At 42.4% G+C, this 26345-nt stretch overlaps 1 protein-coding gene across 2 annotated transcripts; it reads right to left on the minus strand.

Annotated features, from left to right (window-relative positions):
- Positions 1 to 227: 227 nt before the first annotated feature.
- On the minus strand, positions 228 to 26264 carry LOC110527894 (coiled-coil domain-containing protein 120-like). Of its 2 annotated transcripts, XM_021609487.3 has the most exons (11): positions 26034 to 26249; positions 8836 to 8997; positions 8642 to 8744; positions 8059 to 8177; positions 6989 to 7093; positions 6764 to 6884; positions 6125 to 6184; positions 5540 to 5696; positions 5349 to 5450; positions 3951 to 4979; positions 228 to 3848 (listed from the first exon to the last, which is right to left on the minus strand). In XM_021609487.3, exons 3-11 carry the CDS (start codon positions 8688 to 8690, stop codon positions 3752 to 3754), a joined length of 1839 nt encoding a protein of 612 aa, XP_021465162.2. In that variant the 5' UTR covers positions 8691 to 8744; positions 8836 to 8997; positions 26034 to 26249; the 3' UTR covers positions 228 to 3751. The 2 variants fall into 2 exon arrangements, with proteins under 2 accessions (XP_021465162.2, XP_021465163.2); XM_021609488.3 differs by lacking the exon at positions 8836 to 8997 and having other exon boundaries at positions 26034 to 26264.
- Between the last annotated feature and the right edge of the window lie 81 nt (positions 26265 to 26345).

Consider the following 26345-nt stretch of genomic DNA (forward strand, 5'->3'; position numbering starts at 1 on the left):
AGTATTTGCAATGAGTTACTTTGCACCTCTGTAAAAAAGTAATCTGTCAAATTGTGTCATTCTTCAAGCAAAGCCAAAGCCATTAGAATTAGGCTAATAAGGATGAACTGATGAAATGTCCTATGATACATATTTTATTTAACTGAGGCACTCACAGTCATTACATTGTAAATACATGAAAATCAATATACTGTCGTTTTCTTTTTGAATGATTCCATTTCAACATGTTTAATTAACCATGATTACACTTTATTAAAAAAAGATCAATGAATGCACCCCATCCTCCTCCCACAGAAAATGTACAGTATGTCTCACCCCTTTGAAATATGATCACCGTGTCATGGGATGAAAAAAACATGTCTCAACTCATTCCAGTCAATCAATATAACTCATTTGTGGCATTACTCTAAAAATCGAAAAACGAATACATTTGTAAATGTCAATTAACACCACACTTATCTTGCTGGTGCTGAGAATTGTATGGGCTTTATGACAGAAGTGTATTTCACAAAAAGATACAAAATATTATAAGTTCATAAATATACAATATATATTCTGGATAAATTTGCTTTGAGCTGAGTGTATATTCATTTATGTTTTACAGACATAAGTTACATCATCGGAAAAATACATTTACGACCCCCAATGCACAGCAGTTTGGTCATCAGTTTCAGGTTTAGACTAGCTGGAAGAATTTCACATACCAACTACTGAATGGGAAAAGAGCAACATTTAAAACCATATAACATTCCACTAAAGGTACTTGAGAAGAAAGGAACATTTTCAGCTGTAAAACATGCCAATAGATGAAAAGCCATGGCATTCATGAGTCTATTATCCTCAGTAAAAATGAAAGATCATTATTAGCTACGTACATACTTATTTTTGTTTTCAGATGACAGTTTGCACCATAATGATCAATGAAGAAATACACTTACACTTTCAATATTATTCCAGAGGTATTCCTTTCCTACCATTAATTTAGGTAATGATGCACTTTTATAATGGTATAATCATGAACCTATGATACACAAGAACAGACAAGCAGATACACTATAAATACAAAAGTATGTGGACACCCCTTCAAATTAGCGGATTCTGTTATTTCAGCCACAACCATTACGGACAGGTGTATAAAATCGAGCACACAGTAATGCAATCTCCATTGACAAACATTGGCAGTAGAATGGCCTTACTGAAGAGCTCAGTGACTTTTAATGAGGCACCGTCATAGGATGCCACCTTTCCAACAAGTCAGTTAATCACATTTCTGCCCTGCTAGAGCTGCCCCGGTCAACTGTAAGTGCTGTTATTGTGAAGTGGAAACGTCTAGGAGCAACAACGGCTCAGCAGCTAAGTGGTAGGCCACACAAGCTCACAGAACGGGACCGCTGAGTGCTAAAGCGCATAGTGCATAAAAATCGTCTGTTCTTGGTTGCAACACTCACTACCGTGTTCCAAACTGCCTCTGGAAGCAAAGTCAGCACAATAAGTGTTAGTCTGGAGCTTCATTAAATGGGTTTCCATGGCTGAGCAGCCGCAGACAAGCCTAAGATCACCACGCGCAATGCCAAGCTTCGGCTAGGGTGGTGTAAAGCTCGCCATCATTGGACTCTGGAGCAGTGGAAACGTGTTCTCTGGAGTGATGAATCACGCTTCACCATCTGGCAGTCCGACGGACAAATCTGGGTTTTAGAGGATGCCAGGAGAATGCTACCTGCCCCAATGCATAGTGCCAACTGTAAAGTTGGTGGAGGAGGAATAATGGTCTGGGGCTGTTTTTCACGGTTTGGGCTAGGCCCCTTAGTTCCAGTGAAGGGAAGTCTTAACGCTACAGCATACAATTACATTCTAGATGATTCTGTGCATCCGATTTTGTGACAACAGTTTGGGGAAGGCCCTTTTCTGTTTCAGCATGACAATTCCCTTGTGCACAAGGCGAGGTCCATACAGAAGTGGTTGGTCGAGATTGGTGTGGAAGAACTTCACTGGCCTGCACAGAGGCCTGACCTCAACCCCATCGATCACCTTTGGGATGAATTGGAACGCTGACTGCGAGCCAGGTCTAATCGCCCAACATCAGTGCCCGACCTCACTAATGCACTTGTGGCTGAATGGGAGAAAGTCCCAGTAGCAATGTTCCAACATCTATTGGAAGGGCTTCCCAGAAGAGTGGAGGCTGTTGTAGCAACAAAGGGGGGACCAACTCCATATTAATGCCCATGATTTTGGAATGAGACGTTCGATTAGCAGGTGTCCACATAGTTTTGGTCACATAGCACATCATGGGAAGCTTATAAAAGGGTCATTCTTGAATTGTGGTGGCATTAATGACTTAAAATATTTGTATCGTTATGATAACATTGTGCCAACACTAGGAGTAGCGTATGACAACATGATACATTGGAAATGGAATCTCCTACTAGCACAGTTCTGACATAAGGCCTGCTCATGCCATCATTCAGCAGTGCCATCCCTAGCCCTATTCTTGTTAGATCCTTTTAAAAGGAATTTATTGTCAAATCTTTCTTATTATCATGATATATACAGATCCAAATATGTGGTTTATTGTTGATCTTGAATGTCCAATTGGGCCACACATTTTCTTATTTGCTCAAACTTGATACCCTGTCAACCATTTTCTGGTTTTCAAGTGTTCTCTCTTGGGGAAAATGTCCCATCCCACTGTTCTACTTGCTTTTGAGGGGTTAAGGCTTTTGACATTCATAAAGTGCTCTGAAGGAAAACATGCTACGCAACTGAATGAATAAAAATGACTAGAAAGTTCATTAAACGACTGTCCTAGACCAGTAAAAGCCCTCTGAACTTTACTATTACGATATTTCAGCAGCTGGAAAATGCAGAAAAATTAGATTGCATGAAACAACTCAATTTGGCAAAAACAGGCATTACTTTCATTTGTTGATTGAAGACCAAGCTTTGAAAGGATTAGCGTTAGCATTGCAGATTATTAGAAAGCACTAACATTTTTACAAAAGGTAGGGTTCTGTTTTAAACACAGAGCCACAGCTCCTGTTCCTCAGTCTACGATATTGCAATGTAAGTCCCCATTCGTTTAACAAAAATGAGAAATAGCAAGCCAATGCATGTTTGATGGACAGATGAAAAGATAAGACAGATGTAATATATTCATCTTTACAAACATGTACATTTACACATTCACTGGTGTCTAAATACTTTTTAGATCATATGAGTTCATTACATATGTTTGTAAATCACAAGACTAAATGAGCAATAAATGACCTGTTCTATATCTATTCTTTATACCTCATAAGATACAAAATAGTTATTTAGAATACATATACTATATTCTGTAAAAAAATTATATCTTGGGAGATTTGTTAGGTTAAACAAGGAGGATGTTTGTTACATGTGGCTTGGGTCTGACCAACGATAGAATACAATACAGTATACGGTAGCTACAGAATAACAGGGCATTCAGAACGGCTTTACAGTCTTTTTCTGCTGGGGTTGTAATGTGTTTTTTTTAGCTTGTGAGGTCACCTTATATCAGCTCCTTTTACATTGTCTGGATCTCTGTGTGTGTATATGTGTGTGTGTGTGTGTGTGTGTGTGTGTGTGTGTGTGTGTGTGTGTGTGTGTGCGTGTGCGTGTGTGCGTGTGTGTGTGTGTGTGTGTGTGTGTGTGTGTGTGTGTGTGTGTGTGTGCGTGTGTGTGTGTGTACGTGTGTGTGTGTGCAAGTATGTGTTTAAAAAATGATTCAGCTACATTAGACCAACGTGCCAGGGTCAGCGCTGGGCTCCTTCAGAGTCATGTCTTGCATCTGAGGATGGACGGGCTCTTGATAGAGTGAGAACTCCATTGACCTGCCATAGAGAGAGCACAAATCATCACAGCACTCAAAAGTACCGGAATCTGCACCTGTGTGAATGTTACCAACAATCATTACAAAGTACAGAAATACTCACCTTCCATGCAGTGGGTGGCCATGGAAGCTGGCTGACTGAGACATCTGGGACCTATGGAGTGGATCACCTTGTATAGACTGAGCCTGGTGCACCAAAGGGTGGGGGTGTGAGAGGCGGGAAACCCCTGAATCATGCCCCTTTGACGTGGTAGTAGGGTAGCCAAGGGCGTTCCTCAGGTACCAGTCTCTGAGACCCTCCAGCGCCAGAGCTTTATGTAGACTCCTCGTCGAGTCCTCCGGGGTTGGGCGAGAGAACTGGGGAGGCCTGTGATTGAATGAGGGGCCGGACAGCTCAGTCTGGTAGGGGTGCAGGTTGGGAATGGAGGAGGTAGTGGAGCTTGGGGCAGGGTGGGGAGACTCATAGGCAGAGAGCAGGATGGTGTCATGCTGCAGGGGGATGAAGGGTCCACAGGACTTGGTCCGCGTGACTTTGACTCTGTGAGGCTCAGCCTGGGAGCCACGGATCACCATGGGGCTGTAGGGTGGGGCAGCACTGGGTAGATGCACCTGGGATAGGGAGAAGCCGTTGGCTTGAGGAGGCACTGCAGCAGTGGACGATCGAGGGGAGGAAATGTCCTGCCAGATTCTACCTGTTGATTGGTACAGCTGGTGTTGCACTTGAATCCTCTGTTGCTTCCCCCAGATGTAATCCATTAGGAGCTCGTTGTAACCCCCTCCCCCTGCTTCTCCTCTCCCACCCATGGACAGCCGCATGTTGCCCTGCTCCACAGAGCCGTCCAAGTGTCTCTCAGGACTGCCCAGGTGGATGTGCCTCAGCTTGCCATCAGTGAGGGTCTCAGAGCTTTTGTAAGGCCCTCCTTTGGCGGGCATCCCGTTCCTGGGGCCTGGGTCCTCGGGGAGACTGGAGCGGTCAAGCAAGGCCTCAGAACTGTTGCTCCGCCGGGCACGGGAGCTGTACGGGCAGCCTCTGCGCTCCGAGGAGGAGCCTTCCTGGGTTAAGGGCACCATATGAGGTACATCCAGGCTGCCAGACCACTGCTTTAGTGCAATCCCACCAGAGCCATCCGATCTGAAGGAGAGAAAGAGAGCAAGGAGCTTATTGTAGGTTAGTCCTAATTGTAGGTTAGTCCTAATGTAAACACAGTATCTTTACATTTCATATTCCATTGATTGAATGTGTGATATCAAAGGGAGCATGACATAAGTATCTATGGCACTAAGCATCTGACTTCTCACAAAATAAATCATCTTGAGAGCTTTGATGATAAAATGTTGATGCAAATGTTGATGCAATGTTTACCATGGCTGGCATGTTCTGTAGTCTAATTACCTGCTGCACTCATCTGTTATTCTGTCAGCCTCTCTGTCATCATAGTGGGTGGGTAGCAGTGGATGTGCTGCATTAAGCAGAAGCACTGGACCAGAGGAGGAATATTACCTGACATGAACACTGATTGGGGCAGTCCGGGCGATGAGGGGGGTAGCAGGAACACTTCTGCCTTCAACATTAGATGTACTCCTTGGTAGAGAATGACTAGGGCTAGGAAAAAAAACATGAGTTCATAGCTTTAGACACAAGAAGAAGGAGAGCGTTACACGTGTACACACACACACACACACTGACAATACCTGATGGAGCTGGTCACAGAGTTACGGCGCGTCCTCATTTCATAGTATATCTCCACTGGGGACAGTTTCCTACAGACCTGGTGGTCTGGGCTGCCCAGGGACAGACGGGGCTGGGACATGGAGCGGTGGTCTGCTGCCACACTGGGAGAGGACTCCTCTAAGGGAGTGAGAAGATGAGGTTTGGTCAACTTGAGTCACCCTAACTCACAATCGACACGCAAATACAGTAAACAGAACATTCTCTTTCATGAACATAATCAGACAGCAGCCGTGTAATTCTGAATTTAAGGAAGAAAAATGTAAGTCTTCGCTCTTCTCATTTAACGATAGGTACTGAAATGTGATCTGTCATCTAGTAACTGATTATAAACTGAGTATGCACAGTACCAATCATCCAATCTCTCTTTTTATGTAGCCTCACCGAATAATGCAATGAAAACAAACTCTGTCTAGACGTTTGGATAATATTTTGCAAGACTTCAGTGTTTGGGTGAAACAGACAAAGATAACTGCTCAATGATTTTTACCCACGAGCATTAACAGATTTGGTTGTTATGATTGTTTTTGCAGCTCTGGCTAGCTCACCGTTGTCATGAGATGTTGAATCTGACATGGAGCTAGTGCTCTCTGACATCACCGTGTCCTCTGCAAGAAAAACAAACACAACCTCTTTGTATCACAGGGAGTAGAGACCAAATACACATACTGTACCATCACATCATTGGAGGGGACAGGAGAGGAAACTGGCTCATATCAAAGTGAACTTCTGTGAGGTTAACCTTTCACTGCAGTGGGCTAAATCAGGGTCACACAGAGAGTTTCTTGGTAGTCTTAAACAAATACACCTGACACACATGGTTATAGGCTTTAAAACAAGAAGACACCTGTACCATGTCGGATATAGAGTTGAAATGTATTACATTTTGAGTTTGCATCCCAATATTACACTTTATATACATCACAGAAGATTGAAATATAACAAAGAATTGACATAGAATCACCGGATTTCCAGCAGTAAATGTGTATTTATTTGATTAATTATCAAATGATGAAAAATATTAATAACATTCCACCAATGAAGCCACTAGGTAATGTGACTGCAGGAAAGGGCTACCCAGTACCCAGTTGTTTGGCCTAGATAGATATCATGGAAACATTTATCAAGATATGTATGTATAGCTGTGAACACGTCTTTGAACTCTGCTGTACACAGCACTGCCTTACCTGTGTGGCATCCCCGGTGAACGGTCCTCCTGCTGTTGGGGACATTCCTGTCTGACTCTGAGTGCCTGTACAGAGCACCACTGAAGATTGTTTTCATCTGCCTTCGCTGACCTGTCTCATCCTGCACAAAGCAATAGCTTAGTCAGTGATGTGTTGATAACCAGTATTAACAGACATTCAGGACCTCTGTGACCAGTGTCATAGTATTTGAGAAAGTCCTCTGACCTCTCCCCTGGTGTTGTTATGTGGGAGGCCAGCCCTGCGCTGTACAACGGGAGCTCTCTCTCCTGTCTCCAGGGGGAAAACATGTGGGACCTTCCCGGTCAGCTCCTGCAGACAAAATAAAATGCCACAGAATTAGCCTAGTTAGATTAAAAAGTGAACACTGTTTTCATACAGCCAATGCCAAGTCAAATGTCATACTGTCTGTTATATAATATAGTTATATAATTGAGCAATAGAAACAAATGTAATAAACACACATACATATCCTGTTAGCCTCCAGTCTTTGTATCTTAAAATAGTTGACTGTTGCGCTTGAATACATGTGCTAGAACTAATGTGGTAATAGTCCAATGAAGATTAAACTATGTTGTTCAAGAATAGTATCATTTGAATGGTGGTACATCCGACCACCAAATCAAAAGTACTGTATATAGAGAGTATATAGAGAGCGTTTCCCATGCATTAATAATCTTATTCTAGAGAGAAGCTGAGACACATCTGTGTTCAATTTCAAACCAAAAGCAGGGGGATGTGTGAAACAGCTGTGAGTGAAAAGCTGGAGCTGCTGCCTGGTATGTCTGGCTCTGCCTCTGGAGAAAATCAGGCTAACATTGATACGCTGTCGCTACATATTCTTGATTCATGCAGCTCTGGAAGGGGAAAGCTTTAAACTTTGCTACGTAACAAAAGTTGCCAAATGTTGTTCTTTCATCTGTAGCCAAACTCAGTGAGCCTGATTTACAATTTCAGGTGTTTGAGGTTTACAGGGGTTTAGAGCTGCTCCGTACTGAGTCAGATACAGAAAACAAACCCAAAGTTGGTTTATGCTTTTCAATAATCTGATGAAGAACACGTCTCTATATCATGGCTTGGGTGAATGGAGCCATTCCCTCTAACCTGACCTGAGACCTACAATGGTTAAAAGGTAGGAAAGAGGAACTGACCTGAGACCTACAATGCTTAAAAGGTAGGAAAGAGGAACTGACCTGAGACCTACAATGGTTAAAAGGTAGGAAAGAGGAACTGACCTGAGACCTACAATGGTTAAAAGGTAGGAAAGAGGAACTGACCGCCTCCAGCAGACACACTTTTCTCAGCTCTCCCACTCGGCTGCTGAGGAGGTCCTCCAGGAGTTGCTTTCTCTCCTGCAGTGCGGAGATGCGTTCAGCTTGCAGCTTGCTGTCCTGATCTGCACACCAACACACACATCAACACATGCAGCTGAGACAACAACCATTTATACAATTACTTTGTTGCAACAATGGTGTTACTAGGTAATTACAGTATTACTGAGCACTTAAAATATTGTGTAATTGCATCAGATTATCAATTAAATTCTGGGGGCAGATGTGTTAGAAAAGATACTAGAACGAGGAGTGGAAGCAGGTTATTTCCACCCCCCTGTCTCTGCAAGTTCCAGGCAAGTCTATGGGCCAAATGTCTCCTCCCCGAAAGATGTGAACACCTGCGAAATTGGGATTTGTCTGAAGGATCAGTGACGGAAAAATCTGTGCACCGGAACAAAGTTAGTTGTTAGTCGTTACATCCCACAGGCTGTTGACCGATGCTACGATACCATCTTATGTTACATGCGTCTGTCCACAAGAAATGAGTAAGTAACCCCAAATCTCTCTGTGGAGGTGTAAAACTCACCTGGAGCCCCCACACTCATGGATGTGATGAGGCGCCCTTTGACCTCCATGTGGTCTGATTTGTGAGGTCGTGCTTCTCAAACCTCAGCCAATCAAAACCTCACCTGTTGAGAGAGAGCACTGTGATTACCTAGTAGAAATGGAACAAATAATGTGGGCCTAGAGCACAGGTTGGTTTAAATACATTCATCTTACCTAGCAACTTCAAGCATGTGTTCTCCAGTAGTTTGGTTAGCCATCTATTTTTGTTAAACCAGTAAGAATGTGTCTTCCACTAGTCAAAAACAATAAAGTGATCCCAGCCACCGCCAGTGGGGGGAGCCTCTGTGACTCTTTTCAGGTGTCTAATGCTAAATCCTGTAACAGAGAGGCAGAGTTTCAATTTTTGGTAATGTGACTAAAAACGAATAGGCCTACAGTTAATATAGAATAAGAACCGTGTGTGTTGTTTCAATGATAGACTATCAGGCCTAGCCTGTCTATGTCCATCGTATGTGCATTATATAAAATGTATGCTTAGTGGCATAGGATGGCTTCATGCTAACAGGATAATTCAAAAGTGTGCTTAATAGAGTGATTCAAAAATTAAATAACATAAGTATTTAACATGATAGTGTAGACTGTGCCAACATAATAAATAATATTAAAGCATTTGTACGAGGGCATGGCCTGCCTGCCTGCCTGCCTGCCTGCCTACCTGCCTGCCTGCCTGCCTGCCTGCATCTCTTAGCTCTGACAATCATGTCTTCGAAGAGGAGTGAGAGTGAAACATAATTAATAACGTATGGAGAAGAACAGATGGAGAGAAACCTAAACTGTGTTTCATGTCTCAATTTCCAAAGGTAACCAACACAAAATAAAATAATGTACCAAAAGTAACAGCAATAACTTTTCACTGAAAGTAAGACACAACCTGCTCTGTTTATGCCCAGTTGCACACATTCAGTGAAGACAACTTGCACCAGCATTCCCCAAGTGAGGATGGCTTTCACTTCAGCAGTAATAAATTCATGAACTAAATTCATGAACGTTTTTTGAGGAAAAGATCATGATCATTAGAAAGCAAATTACGGACTCCTCTTTAAATCTGTGTATTCCTCCAAAGCTCAGTTGTCCTGAGTCTGCACAACTCTGCCAGGACCTAGGATCAAGAGAGACACTCAAGTGTTTTAGTACTATATCTCTTGACACAATGATGAAAATAATCATGGCCTCTAAAACTTCAAGCTGCATACTGGACCCTATTCCAACTAAACTACTGAAAGAGCTGCTTCCTGTGCTTGGCCCTCCTATGTTGAACATAATAAACGGCTCTCTATCCACCGGATGTGTACCAAACTCACAAAAACAGTGGCAGTAATAAAGCCTCTCTTGAAAAAGCCAAACCTTGACCCAGAAAATATAAAAAAATATCGTCCTATATCGAATCTTCCATTCCTCTCAAAAATTGTAGAAAAAGCTGTTGCGCAGCAACTCACTGCCTTCCCAAAGACAAACAATGTACACAAAATGCTTCAGTCTGGTTTTAGACCCAATTATAGCACTGAGACTGCACTTGTGAAGGTGGTAAATGACCTTTTAATGGCGTCAGACCGAGGCTTGGCATCTGTCCTCGTGCTCCTAGACCTTAGTGCTGCTTTTGATAACATCGATCACCACATTCTTTTGGAGAGATTGGAAACCCAAATTGGTCTACACGGACAAGTTCTGGCCTGGTTTATATCTTATCTGTCAGAACGATATCAGTTTGTCTCTGTGAAAGGTTTGTCCTCTGACAAATCAAATGTAAATTTCGGTGTTCCTCAAGGTTCCGTTTTACTATATATTTTACCTCTTGGGGATGTCATTAGAAAACATAATGTTAACTTTCACTGCTATGCGGATGACACACAGCTGTACATTTGAAACATGGTGAAGCCCCAAAATTGCCCTCGCTAGAAGTCTGTGTTTCAGACATAAGGAAGTGGATGGCTGCAAACGTTCTACTTTTAAACTGAGACAAAACAGAGAGGCTTGTTTTAGGTCCCAAGAAACAAAGAGATCCTCTGTTGAATCTGACAATTAATCTTGATGGTTGTACAGTCGTCTCAAATAAAACTGTGAAGGACCTCTGTGTTACTCTGGACCCTGATCTCTCTTTTGATCAACATATCAAGACGGTTTCAAGGACAGCTTTTTTCCATCTACGTAACATTGCAAAAATCAGAAACTTTCTGTCCAAAAATGATGCAGAAAAATTAATCCATGCTTTTGTTAGGTTAGACTACAGCAATGTTTTACTTTCCGGCTACCCGGATAAAGCACGAAATAAACTTCAGCTAGTGCTAAATACGGCTGCTAGAATCCTGACTAGATCCAAACAATTTAATCATATTACTCCAGTGCTAGCCTCCCTACACTGGCTTCCTGTTAAGGCAAGGGCTGATGTCAAGGTTTTACTGCTAACCTACAAAGCATTACATGGGCTTGCTCCTACCTATCTTTCTGATTTGGTCCTGCCGTACATACCTACACGTACGCTACGGTCACAAGACACAGGCCTCCTAATTGTCCCTAGAATTTCTAAGCAAACAGCTGGAGGCAGGGCTTTCTCCTATAGAGCTCCATTTTTATGGAATGGTCTGCCTACCCATGTGAGAGACGCAGACTCGGTCTCAACCTTTAAGTCTTTGCTGAAGACTCATCTCTTCAGTGGGTCATATGATTGAGTGTAGTCTGGCCTAGGAGTGTGAAGGTGAACGGAAAGGCTCTGGAGCAACGAACCACCCTTGCTGTTTCTGCCTGGCCGGTTCCCCTCTCTCCCCTGGGATTCTCTGCCTCTAACCCCATTACAGGGGCTGAGTCACTGGCTTACTGGTGCTCTTTCATGCCGTCCCTAGGAGGGGTGCATCACTTGAGTGGGTTGAGTCACTGACGTGATCTGCACTTTGAGATATCAGCTGATGTAAGAAGGGCTATATAAATAGATTTGATTTGATACCCAACAGTTTATTTCAAGTGACAGCATTCTCCACACGTTCTCTAAAACAGTGGCTCCCAAACTTGTTTGTTGTGAGCTTAACCTTCAGGATTTTCTTGTGACTCACCTAATAAACCAAAAACAAAATGTATAGTCAGAAACCCAGGAACACATCCCACAAGTGGGTCCTGATTCATCATTTTGGAAACATTGCTTCAAGATATTTAGCTGACATCTCAACAGAACCTTCAAAGGCAGTCTAGCACCTATTTCTCAATGCCAGAAACACATATAACAGTAATTTAGAGCACCCCAATAAAACGTTCTCAAACGACAAACTCTTAAATGAATTGTTATAATATTGTAATGTTGTTCCAGAAGGTGGGTTTGAGGTTTTCTCTAAATCAAACTTCAGAAACAATCCCACAACGCTCTGCAGTCAGCGTCACTCGGTGAATGAAAAACTTCTAAAAAGTGGGATAAATGTGTGAATGTTAGGCGGGGAATTGGGCGTCTACTCGTCAATCTGCGGGCACATTTCATCCGAGTACTTCCATGGCAATCAACAATGGATGGAGGGCTTCAGCAAAAATGTGCTTCTCAAAGTGGATGCTGCACCTACCATTAATGTTGCTTCTTAAGCATCTCAGACAGCTAGCAACAACAGCAGAGACCGCAAGTATGATCACTGGCATGGAAGTGAACCAGGTAATTGAAAGAGCAAGCTAGCTAGCTGTAGAGCTACCGCATTTAGCTGACGTCTTATTGACTGTACGTTTGTTTATCCCATATGTAACTCTGTGTTGTTTGTGTCACACTGCTTAGCTCTATCTTGGCCAGGTCGAAGTTGTAAACAAGAATTTTTTTCTCAACTAGCGTACCTGGTTAAAGGTGAAATAAAAAATAAAATGCCACTCTAAAATGTGCAATTTTGACACACAACACAATGCCACAGATGTCTCAAGTTTTGAGGGAGCATGCAATTGGCATGTTGACTGCAGGAATGTCCACTAGAGCTGTTGCCATAGAATTTAATGTTCATTTTTTACCATAATCTGCTTCCAAAACAGTTTTAGAGAATTTGGCAGTACGTCCAACCGGCCTCACAACCGCAGACCACGTGTAACCACGCCAGCCCAAGACCTCCACATCCGGCTTCTTCCCCTGCGGGATAATCTGAGACCAGCCACCCGGACAGCTGATGAAACCGAGGAGTATTTCTGTCTGTAATAAAGCCCTTTTGTGTGGAAAAACTGGCTCCCAAGTGGGCGGGCCTATACCTTCCCAAGCCCACCCATGGCTGTGCCCCTGCCCAATCATGTGAAATCCATAGATTTGGGTCTAATGCATTTATTTCAATTGATTGATTTCCTTGTATGAACTGTAACTGTAAAAAATGTTGCATGTTGCATTTATATTTTTGTTCTGTATATATGAGTGGAGACCATCCTACTCAGTGAAAAATAAAAATAGTAAAACATTAAAAGGTATCCTTTTTAGATAAGACTCTACTAAATATATTCACGTCACCAAATAATTAAAACACACTGTTTTGCAATGAAGATCTACAGTAGCCTCGGCCGCACTCTGTAGGGTAGCACCACGTTGTAGCCAGAGGACAGCTAGTTTCCTTCCTCCTCTGGATACATTGACTTCAATTCAATACCTAGGAGTCTCATGGTTCTCACCCCCTTCCATAGACTTACACAGTAATTATGACAACTTCCAGAGGACATCCTCCAACCTATCACAGCTCTTGCAGAATGAATTGACATGTTGTCCACCTTATCAAAGGATCAGATAATTAATCTAGTACTGAAAGCATAAGATACGGCTAGCTAGCACTCTAGTGCATAAAATGTGGTGCGTAATTGACTCAAGGAGAGAGAAAGACAATAGTTGAAAAGTTTTGAACAAATTAAGGAGAAGCAAGAGAGAGAGAGCTAGCTATATTTCATAGTATATATTTTTTTTAAACGTTCACTTACTTAGCTAGCTAGTTTAGCCTACACAAATACCTGGCTCAAACAGAGATGGGTGACATGTTAGTTAGCTGGATATGGCTATCCAACACTGGAACTCTTCCAAGTCAAGGTAAGCTTTTTTTTTTTAATTTATTGCCACTGGGGCCTGCCGGTGTAACTGCTTAACTGCTTGCTGCTGACTGTACACAGTACTTCATGTTTGTAGCGGGTTTAGTAACGCGTTAGTTCTAGTAGCTATGTTGACTATGACGTGACAACGATGTAGGCTGTGTAGCAGTTAGTGGCCATGATATGAAGGTTTGGCTTGGAAAAGTTGTTTCACCAGGTCACAGACAGCTGATGTGTTGGGCACTGAAGTCCACAAGCGAAGGGAAAAGGTGAGAGGAGGATAGCGAGTAAATCGATGCGAGAAGGAATGATATACAGTGGGGCAAAAAAGTATTTAGTCAGCCACCAATTGTGCAAGTTCTCCCACTTAAAAAGATGAGAGGCCTGTAATTTTCATCATAGGTACACTTCAACTATGACAAACAAAATGAGGAAAAAAATCCAGAAAATCACATTGTAGGATTTTTAATGAATTTATTTGCAAATGATGGTGGAAAATAAGAATTCCATGCAAGCTTGTTCCAAATCAGGCCTTATTCCCTTATGCTGCATAGAGAACAAACAATAGTGATTCTCTTCAGTGCCAGAGCATCTCTCACTCCAGAATCTTAATCATAGAGAACAGGCAGCTCCTTGCAGTCTACTAAATAACCAAATCCTTCTTTCCTAAGCAAAACACCATCAACAACACAGAATGCCTCAAGAGCTAAGAGTAAGGTTGGAACATTTTTAAGATGTGTACAGAGAACGGCACCATATTATCATCATAAAAAACAACATGTATCTACCACCTCAGTCATACCATATGGGAGATTCATGCTTCAAATACCTCACACATTTAACATGGGGTCCAGTCCTGGAGTTGAGACGGTCCAGTTTGCGCGTACTAGTGTGAAATTCCCCTTGTGTGACTTCCCATTGATAGACACCGTTTCTTAAACGGAAGCAAACGGATTCAGTTGTTTGTCTTAAACAAACAACTGACACGGCAATGATTCACTGTCCATTGACACTGATAGTCTGACCCAACCCATCGCATGAATCCACTCCAGTCCTAGTCAATCGATTATTCTTCATTTAACTTAATGTGCACTGAAGAGGACATCATGTTATTGACCAGAGGGAGGTGGTGTACCAAACTTTGACCAAAATTATTAATAAATGTGCCATTCAACAGTCTAAAAACATGGGGGGAAAGGGGCAAGACTGAGAGATTGATAGGGAAAATGGCGAGACAGACAGGAACAGTTGGGTGTCCACTTGGACGGAAGTGTGGTGAGTTGATGCCTGGAGCCATAAGGCCGGGACGTCATCTAGGAAGGTTTTCTTCCACACAAACCAAGTAATACACACAGCACAGAAAGGCAGTGTGAGCAGCTAGATCTCTACTTTCCACAATCAGTTTAGAAAGTTCATAAATAATGAAGGTACGTTCATAAATAATCAAGGGAAACATGGCATGAGAGGGATGAGGAGCGGGGGAGCTGGTAAAATACAACAGGACTCCTATCTTACTGTTCTGGATTTACTGCCTTTTGAACCTAGAACCAAATAAAGCACACCTGAAAGGACTGCTGATCCCATGGTGTGAGTCAGAGGTAACTACCGTACTGGCACATCTGGAGGGCAGATGTGTTCAGAGACACAGGTACAATAACTCAGCACTAAACTCACATTCCTGAGTGAATCCTACGGGAAAGAAAGAAGGTTTAGAGGAAAATCACCAGTCAGGCCAAATGAGGTAAGAGACAGTGAGATGAGTGGGATGATCAGAGAAACAAGGTGGAGTGACTATTGACAGTATAAGAACGAGATGGACACTTGGGAGACCCAGCCAGAATATGCTAGGAGTGAGACGATGGTTATCGTGATACAGATGAGCTGTGGAGAGAAACACGCTGATTAAAACATGAGCTTTGAGCGCAGGCAGGCAGCCCGTATGCAGCTCGCATCACACGCATGCAAAATGCAAATCAGCCAGGAGTTTAATATTCAAGTCCAGGGGGGCCACATAGTCAATGCTGCAGGGCAGGCCTCTCTTTCTCTTCTACTATGTCCACACATCTTTACAAGCTTAGCCTATTATATGATAATATTCACAGGCCGTATAGCCCCACCACTGCAGGGCAGGCAAAAATCCATCACAGCTCAGTAAACAATGCGTCATTCCAGCCCATTTAAAGATACTAAAATGGTTTTCTTCTGTAGCACGGATAGTCCAAATACGTACTAATTTGCATATTTTTGTGCATACTACTTTGAATACTGTGATGTAGGCTATTTTATCTTTGCCAAATGGAAATTGTTTCTTATTTATAGGTACCCAATGCTTTGATACCATTATGATGTTGATGCTACTAGCAGAGACGCAAAGAAGAGCAGCTGAAATGTGTCCTCGGCTCCAGTGCAGATAGACCATCGGTGATGCTACAGTGACACACTCAATCCTGGTGGTGGCTACAACCATTGTTTACACAGCTGCTGCCTGCTCCTGTCATGAATTGTCAAATGACACACAAACTCACCTCAACAGACATACTATAAATATATATACTCAGCATCAGAATTTAATAATAACTAACCAATATTTATTTTTTTAAAGGACAAGCATTCTTTTAAAACATTTTTTAGAAGAGATCTCTCTCATAAGTAAGCATTGCTGTATCAAACAGATGTATTGCATTTACCTGCTCTCTTCTGTAGCTCTGGCACATTCTCTCTATGTTCAGTTGTGTAACTTTCCTGACTTGACTTCAGATAATAATAATAGTATAGTAAGTATGCAGTATTCCTGGAGGACAGTTATGGAGACGAAACCTTTAGCATAAGACAGGGGGTGGGGGATAGAAAGTTACAGTGCCTTGCGAAAATATTCGGCCCCCTTGAACTTTGCGACCTTTTGTCACATTTCAGGCTTCAAACATAAAGGCTTCCAATTCATCCCATATTTTTTGTGAAGAATCAACAACAAGTGGGACACAATCATGAAGTGGAACGACATTTATTGGATATTTCAAACTTTTTTAACAAATCAAAAACTGAAAAATTGGGCGTGCAAAATTATTCAGCCCCTTTACTTTCAGTGCAGCAAACTCTCTCCAGAAGTTCAGTGAGGATCTCTGAATGATCCAATGTTGACCTAAATGACTAATGATGATAAATACAATCCACCTGTGTGTAATCAAGTCTCCGTATAAATGCACCTGCACTGTGATAGTCTCAGAGGTCCGTTAAAAGCGCAGAGAGCATCATGAAGAACAAGGAACACACCAGGCAGGTCCGAGATACTGTTGTGAAGAAGTTTAAAGCCGGATTTGGATACAAAAAGATTTCCCAAGCTTTAAACATCCCAAGGAGCACTGTGCAAGCGATAATATTGAAATGGAAGGAGTATCAGACCACTGCAAATCTACCAAGACCTGGCCGTCCCTCTAAACTTTCAGCTCATACAAGGAGAAGACTGATCAGAGATGCAGCCAAGAGGCCCATGATCACTCTGGATGAACTGCAGAGATCTACAGCTGAGGTGGGAGACTCTGTCCATAGGACAACAATCAGTCGTGTATTGCACAAATCTGGCCTTTATGGAAGAGTGGCAAGAAGAAAGCCATTTCTTAAAGATATCCATAAAAAGTGTCGTTTAAAGTTTGCCACAAGCCACCTGGGAGACACACCAAACATGTGGAAGAAGGTGCTCTGGTCAGATGAAACCAAAATTGAACTTTTTGGCAACAATGCAAAACGTTATGTTTGGCGTAAAAGCAACACAGCTGAACACACCATCCCCACTGTCAAACATGGTGGTGGCAGCATCATGGTTTGGGCCTGCTTTTCTTCAGCAGGGACAGGGAAGATGGTTAAAATTGATGAGAAGATGGATGGAGCCAAATACAGGACCATTCTGGAAGAAAACCTGATGGAGTCTGCAAAAGACCCGAGACGGGGACGGAGATTTGTCTTCCAACAAGACAATGATCCAAAACATAAAGCAAAATCTACAATGGAATGGTTCAAAAATAAACATATCCAGGTGTTAGAATGGCCAAGTCAAAGTCCAGACCTGAATCCAATCGAGAATCTGTGGAAAGAACTGAAAACTGCTGTTCACAAATGCTCTCCATCCAACCTCACTGAGCTCGAGCTGTTTTGCAAGGAGGAATGGGAAAACATTTCGGTCTCTCGATGTGCAAAACTGATAGAGACATACCCCAAGCGACTTACAGCTGTAATCGCAGCAAAAGGTGGCGCTACAAAGTATTAACTTAAGGGGGCTGAATAATTTTCCACGCCCAATTTTTCAGTTTTTGATTTGTTAAAAAAGTTTGAAATATCCAATAAATGTCGTTCCACTTCATGATTGTGTCCCACTTGTTGTTGATTCTTCACAAAAAAATACAGTTTTATATCTTTATGTTTGAAGCCTGAAATGTGGCAAAAGGTCGCAAAGTTCAAGAGGGCCGAATACTTTCGCAAGGCACTGTAACAATATAACAGAGGAAATGTCCACACCTGGGAAGGAACTTCAATTGAAAATGCAGAGTTTGAAATGCATATCTTACCATATGCATTTTGGCCGAAAATATGTTTTCCGTTTAGTTAATTTTGTCATTTTCATTTGTGTACCCCTCTAAAGGTCCCTCCCTGACTCCTGTTGCTTTTGCAAGAGATACACTACATGACCAAAAGTATGTGGACGCCTGCTTGTCGAACATCTCATTCCAAAATCATGGGCATTAATTTGGAGTTGGTACCCCCTCTACTGCCATAACAGCCTACACTCTTCTGGGAAGGCTTTCCACTAGATGTTGGAACATTGCTGCGGGGACTTGCTTCCAATCAGCCACGAGCATTAGTGAGGTCGGGCATTGATGTTTGGCGTTTAGGCCTGTCTTGCAGTCAGTGTTCCAATTCATCCCAAAGGTGTTCGATAGGGTTGAAGTCAGGCCTCTGTGCAGGCCAGTTCTTCCACACCGATCTCGACAAACCATTTCTGTATTGACTTCGCTTTATGCAAGAGGGCATTGGCATGCTGAAACAGGTAGGGGCCTTCCCGAAACTGTTGCCACAAAGTTGGGAGCACAGAATCGTCTAGAAAGTCACTGTATGCTGTAGCGTTAAGATTTCCCTTCACTGGAACTAAGGGGCCTAGCCCAAACCATGAATAACAGCCCCGGGACATTATTCCTCCACCGCCAAACTTTACAGTTGGCACTATGCATTGGGGCAGGTAGAGTTTTCCTGGCATCTGCCAAACCAGATTAGTCCGTCGGATTGCCAGATGTTAAAGCATCCCTCCAGAGAACGCGTTTCCACTGCTCGAGAGTCCAATGGTGGCAAGCTTTACACCATTCCAGCCAACGCTTGGTATTGCGCATGGTGATCTTAGGCTTGTGTGCGGCTGCTTGGCCATGGAAACCCATTTCATGACGCTCCTGAGGAACAGTTATTGTGCTAACATTGCTTCCGGAGGCAGTTTGGAACTCAGGAGTGAGTGTTGCAACTGAGGACAGACAATGTTTATACGCTATGTGCTTCAGCACTCGCCAGTCCCATTCTGTGAGCTTGTGTGGCCAACCACTTTGCGTCTGAGCCATTGTTGCTCCTAGACATTTCCACTTTACAATAACAGCACTTACAGTTGACCAGGCAGCTCTAGCAGGGCAGACATTTGTTGGAAAGATGGAATCCTATGAAGGTGCCACGTTGAAAGTCACTGAGATCTTCAGTAAGGCCATTCTAATGACAATGTTTGTTTATTTAAGGAGATTGCATGGCTGTGTGCTACATTGGTGCACTAAAACTTGTAATGTTTTAAGTACACTCTTAGAAAAAAGGTTTCCAAAGGGGTTCTTCAGCTGTCCCCATGGCATAGGATAATCCTTTTTGGTCCCAGGTAGAACCATTTTTGGTTCCAGGTAGAACCATTTTAGGTTCTAGATGGCACTTTTTTTTAAGAGTGTGCAGTCGTGGCCAAAAGTTTTGAGAATGACACAAATATTAATTTTCACAAAGTCTGCTGCCTCAGTTTGTATGATGGCAATTTGCATATACTCCAGAATGTTATGAAGAGTGATCAGATGAATTGCAATTAATTGCAAAGTCCCTATTTGCCATGCAAATGAACTGAAACCCCGCAAAACATTTCCACTGCATTTCAGCCCTGCCACAAACGGACCAGCTGACATCATGTCAGTGATTCTCTCGTTAACACAGGTGTGAGTGTTGACGAGGACAAGGCTGGAGATCACTCTGTCATGCTGATTGAGTTTGAATAACAGACTGGAAGCTTAAAAAGGAGGGTGGTGCTTGGAATCATTGTTCTTCCTCTGTCAACCATGGTTACCTGCAAGGAAACACGTGCAGTCATCATTGCTTTGCACAAAAAGAACTTCACAGGCAAGGATATTGCTGCCAGTAAGATTGCACCTAAATCAACCATTTATCGGATCATCAAGAACTTCAAGGAGAGCGATTCAATTGTTGTGAAGGCGGCTTCAGGGTGCCCAAGAAAGTCCAGCAAGTGCCAGGATCGTCTCCTAAAGTTGATTCAGCTGCAGGATCGTGGCACCACCAGTACAGAGCTTGCTCAGGAATGGCAGCAGGCAGGTGTGAGTGCATCTGCACGCACAGTGAGGCAAAGACTTTTGGAGGATGGCCTGGTGTCAAGAAGGGCAGCAAAGAAGCCACTTCTCTCCAGGAAAAACATCAGGGACAGACTGATATTCTGCAAAAGGTACAGGGATTGGACTGCTGAGGACTGGGGTAAAGTCAACTCTGATGAATCCCCTTTCCGATTGTTTGGGGCATCTGGAAAAAAGCTTGTCTGGAGAAGACAAGGTGAGCGCTACCATCAGTCCTGTGTCATGCAAACAGTAAAGCATCCTGAGACCATTCATGTGTGGGGTTGCTTCTCAGCCAAGGGAGTGGGCTCACTCACAGTTTTGCCTAAGAACACAGCCATGAATAAAGAATGGTACCAACACATCCTCCGAGAGCAACTTCTCCCAACCCTCCAGGTACAGTTTGTTGGCGAACAATGCCATTACAAAAAGTCATTACAAAAATGACAGACAAACAACATGAAAAACTACAAGTAATCTAGTAAAAACCACAGAATTCACAAGAGTATAACCAAATCAAAAACAGCAAATTAACAACATTGACGGGTCAGTGAATCAGTCTCAAGATCATTCATCAGTGATTTAAAAATACCAATCGGGACAAGTTCTTCCAGTTTAAAAGTATTTTGTAAGGCAATAATTATGCCATCAATCAGGATGTGGCCCAAAAGTTAATTGACAGTATGCCAGGGCGCATTGCAGAGGTCTTGAAAAAGAAGGGTCAACACTGCAAATATTGACTCTTTGCATCAACTTCATGTAATTTCAATAAAAGCCTTTGACACTTATGACATGCTTGTAATTACACTTCAGCATTCCATAGTAACATCTGACAAAAATACCTAAAGACACTGAAGCAGCAGACTTTGTGGAAATTAATATTTGTGTCATTCTCAAAACTTTTGGCCATGACTGTAGGCAGAGGGAGGGAAGCCATTTCGTTGGTGGGTGAGTGAGGCTTCGATTTAAAAAAATATATTGTAAATACAGTCTTCAGGATTTATTACAGTCATTCTGTCTCTCATTCAACAAGCTGCACCTGAACAGCCAGCCACCAGCTGGACCCTGTGGAGAGATTATGGAGGGTCAGGTGACCTTCCAATATGATATCGTCTCACTCTCTGTGCCTCCCTGAACTACTGATTATAACATGCTTATCAGCAAGACCCAGAGCAGCTTTGCACATGGTGGCCAATCCTATGGCTAGCGCAGTATTCCCATTTTGAAATCCTACTCCCTCCCCTCTGCCCTTGATGGCTCGCTACCCTACGCAGATCTGAAACAACAGTATAGGTGAAAGCAATCTGGTGAGTCCTCCTACTACTAGATTTCTGGTAGGTTCAAGGTAGAACAGAATGTAATAAAAAATGGAATGTGGCCCTATGTCAATAGAGATTATTACTATACTGTTTTCCCACATGAAGGGATCTCTGTATCTATTCCAAATCCTTGCAGTGAAAATGTTTTGTCCTAATCCCCAAGCCCTTTATACTGGTTCAAATCCTCGCTGTTGGATGACACAGAGTCTCATTGACACATCACAATGTGTACGATACAAGGTAACACTTTCGGCACTTTCACCTATCCAGCTGAGTCTGGGTCAGTGTGTGGGTGGGATCCAAAAATGTTATTGTATAGGCTACTTTAGACAGAGTGTACAAAACATTAAGGACACCTGCTCCTTCCATGACATAGACTGACCAGTTGAATCCAGGTGAAAGCTATGATCCCTTATTGATGTCACTTGTTAAATCCACTTCAATCAGTGTAGATAAAGGGGAGGAGACAGGTTAAAATAAAGATTGTTAAGCCTTTAGACTATTGAGACATGGATTGTGTACCGTGCCTTCAGAAAGTATTCTGAAAGAATAAAAACATGTACTCAGCCATCTACACACAATACCCCATAATGACAAATGCTCTGGATTGACGTGTACAACAGCGTGTTCAGGTTGACGCCAATATCCAGCAGCTTCGCACAGCCATTGAAGAGTGTGAAAACATTCCACAGAACACAATCAGCATCCTGATCAACTCTATGCAAAGGAGATGTGTCAGGCTGCATGGCAAAAATGGTGGTCATGATCTACGGCCCATTTTCTTTAAGGTACAGTGCATTCATTCAGAAAGTATTCGGACTCCTAGACCTTTCCACACTGTTACATTACAGCCTTATTCTAAACTGGATTAAATAAATGTTTCCTCAATCCACACACACACACTAGCCCATCATGACAAAGTTAAAACGTGTTTAGAAATGTTTGCACATTTATACAAAATAATTCAGAAATACCTTATTTACGTAAGTATTCAGACCCTTTGCTATGAGACTCGAAATTGAGCTCAGGTGCATCCTGTTTCCATTGATCATTCTTGAGATGTTTCTACAACTTGATTGGAGTCCACCTGGGGTAAATTCAATTGATTGGACATGATTTGGAAAGGCACACACCTGTCTATATAAGGTTCCACGGTGCATTTCAGAGCAAAAACAAGCCATCAGGTGAAAGGAATTATAAGTAGAGCTCCGAGACAGGATTGTGTCGAGACACATTTCAGGGGGAAGGGTACCAAAAAATATCTCCAGCATTGAAGGTCACTAAGAACACAGTGGCCTCAATCATTCTTAAATGGAAGAAGTTTGAAACCACCAAGACTCTTCCCACAGCTGGCCGCACGGCCAAACTGAGCAATCGGGGGAGAAGGGCCTTGGTCAGGGAGGTGACAAAGAACCTGATGGTCACTTTGACAGAGCTCTAGAGTTCCTCTGTGGAGATGGGAGAACCTTCAAGAAGGACAACCATCTCTGCAGCACTCCACTAATCAGGTCTTTATGGTAGAGTGGCCAGACAGAAGCCAATCCTCAGTAAAAGGCACATAACAGCCCGCTTGGTGTTTGCCAAAAGGCACCTATAGACTCTCAGACCATGAGAAAAAAGATTCTTTGGTCTGATGAAACCAAGATTGAACTCTGGCCAGAATGCCAAGCGTCACGGAAAACTGGCACCACCCCTACAGTTTAGCATGATGGTAGCAGCATCATGCTGTGAGGATTTTTTTCAGCGGCAGGGACAAATAGCCCACTTGGTAACTTAGTGTGTGCCGGTGCTCGACCAGTCGGCGAGCCAACATCACCCACGACAGAGAACGGTTGATTGTCAAGGGCAATGAATTCCATTATCTTGGCGTTAATGGATTTTGCCTTTTGAGTTGTCTCGCTGAAATGTTCTTACTCATTCAAATGACTGCTCAACTTGTTGACTGCTCGATCCACACAGCAGACATTGTTGGCTATGTTAGGAATGCGGTGTTGCATGTGTAGCACTAAATCTTATGTGGCGTCATTACGTCATGTATCTACGTTATATAGGTATGCACGTCAGCTTTGACATCGGTTTTGCACATCGCCGTTAAACTAGATATCGGGCCGATGTCGATGTTGGCATTTTAAGCTAATATCGGCCAACTCTGATATCTTCACCAATATATTGTGCATCCCTATTAGGAAGGTGTCCTTCGTGTTTTGTACACTCAGTGTATATCTGGTAGCTGATAACTACATTCATGGAACATCAAGCCAGCTTCTCAAATCCTGTCAGTCCGTTCCAGTTCAACATCCAATAAATGGCATGGACATGGTGTCTCCTTGGCGCAACAGCCAATTATAATGTTTGTGTTCACCTGAGTCTGAAAACTGTACACAAGGTCAGAGCATGCTTTATAGAAAAGTAGAATAATAATTATACTTGATTATACTTGATTTATATGAAACAATGACATGATGAGGGGAAGAAGGCCAAACCAACCTGCAGCTCTAGTTAACTTTGGCTACAAGAAAACAGTGTGCACAAACGATACTCCTAGACAAGCGTTCAAAAAGGTTTACTGTCTGCCGCCCACTGATTTCCAGACCATTCTTTAACTTCTTGGATGTACTGTGACCATCCTCTAATGGCCGTGCTAAATGAACTCAAAGACCATGTGAAAAGGATCACTTCTAAAGTGATCAGTGCCAAGCATCACTGCATTTGCAACAATATGGAAAATCCTTTTCTGAGAACACTGCAGTGTTTCCCAGACAGACCAAAGCGGCAGCAGCAGTGAATTACCCCGAGGCGCTGTCCGGGTGAACAGATTTGGACAAGTACCTCAGATCCTGGCTACTCTGGATATCCTTGTTCGTGAATGTTTCTATAATAGTGTTAATATCAGTGCCGGTCAATGAGTGTGGGAACATGCACAACCTACAGACCTCGTCTCTAACAACTCCACTGTTAAAGCTGAAATGATAAATATAAGTAACATAATATAACCATCTTAAAGGTTGAGAAAATATCAAAAATATTTATCCTAAATATATATAACATAATTAACCATCTTAAAGGCTGAGAAAATAAAGAAATATTTCATTATGTTGGATAGTCAGACAATAACAGGGACAGATTACATGAAAATTGCTTTTGAGAACAACAAGTAAAGGCTCTAGGTAGTAACTGTATAAACTATTGATGGGCCCAGTGTGTGTATGTATGTATGTATGTATGTTCCATATCATCATCATATGCAGCAACAGCTCGAGGACATTAAAGCCCCCCCCCATCATACATGTGCCTCAGTAAATCCTACAAACATAGAGTTTCGTAGTATTCAGAATAAAATCTTGATATATTTTTTGAAATGTAGTATGTGTCCAACATGATATGGGAATTCATCAATGTGTCATGATGAAATGTCAAAATGTAAGGTACAACCAGAAGAAATCACAACCAAAAATAGGCAGATGTTTTGGTTTTTCATGTGACAGGAACACAGTGGAAAGGCTACACAAATATTACCATAGCAGTGGTGAGGTTGTTGAATAGAAGATATATAATTATAAAAATTATATTTAAAAAAGAGCATGCCACCTCCCCATTCAATTAAGCCCATCTTAATAGGCTAAAGAGCAGGAGCCTACCCTACATCTGCATAGATGCTGCAGATGGACACATTAGACTGGTACTAATCAAAAACAGCTGTGGGTTGATGAAGGCATCTCATATTGCATTTCTTAATTGCATTGCGTCAGGAAAGACTGAATGCACGTTTTTGTTGTAAAGTAATTCTACAAAATGATATTGCAGAAGGTTTTACTTGCCTGAAAGGGAACCCCGTGATGACGAATATTTCAATCTCAAATGAATTAAGACGTGCCATGAACTCATGGCTTGAGTATATTATTGGCTATAGGCTAATATTTTCCATGATGTACACTTGCCTATACTGTTACAACGAAGAGGACATATTAGAGCCTATAGAATCCCCATCACTGGGTGTATGACCGGTGTGTGCGGAGGTCTCCATGGTGCTGTTCAATGTGGTAATACCACGGGAGACGGCCCGATCAAAGCGCTCGAGGTTATGTTCTTTGACTAAAATGTTAGTGTAGCAATCAATGGACCATTCGCTACAATTTCACGATATTCTTCTTCTGCTTATCCAATGTGGCTCCATATTCCAATTGAAAAGCATCGGCTGCCCCTTTCTCGCGCGTCTAAAACCCCCATTCTCCCTTGCGTCGACGCCTTCCGCATCTCAAACGTGAAATCTGTCTTCACGGAAAAGGTTGTCCTACCTAGTGCAACGGACAAGATATAGAACGTTTTGAATAGCAGGTTTCCTATCACACAGACCTATTAGTATAATTTCACTATCAGTCATGTTTCAGAATTAAATAAATACCTGCGTTTTGCCTACATTTCCAATCCGTGGCGCGCTCCGTGTCGTCCTACATTATAGCCTATACTGTTTGCTAAATTCACAAACCATGGTCACCACACCTTGTATGTAAATTAGTAGCGTGCTCAATCCTTGATAAAGAAGCAAATAGGCTTGTAGCTAGAATAGCATGTTTTTGTTTTCATACGGTCCTTCACTGCCTAACTGACATTTTACAATGAATCGTATCCTGATAAAAAAAAAATGTATTTGCTCTAAATACTATATACATTCGTATAATGAATCACAGCCACAAAACTAATGGCCAAAATACTT

The sequence above is a fragment of the Oncorhynchus mykiss genome, chromosome 7 (assembly GCF_057628025.1).
Source record: "Oncorhynchus mykiss isolate SJ-2025 chromosome 7, ASM5762802v1, whole genome shotgun sequence".
In the NCBI taxonomy this organism is placed as follows: Eukaryota; Metazoa; Chordata; class Actinopteri; order Salmoniformes; family Salmonidae; genus Oncorhynchus; species Oncorhynchus mykiss.

Coding starts and splice junctions, on each gene's coding strand:
- LOC110527894 (XM_021609488.3), bottom strand. CDS start 8,690: ATGGAGGTCAAAGGGCGCCTCATCACATCCATGAGTGTGGGGGCTCCA. Junction 7,094..8,058: donor AAGTGTGTCTGCTGGAGGCG/GTCAGTTCCTCT, acceptor TTTTGTCTGCAG/GAGCTGACCGGGAAGGTCCC. Junction 4,980..5,348: donor CCAATCAGTGTTCATGTCAG/GTAATATTCCTC, acceptor TCTCTCCTTCAG/ATCGGATGGCTCTGGTGGGA.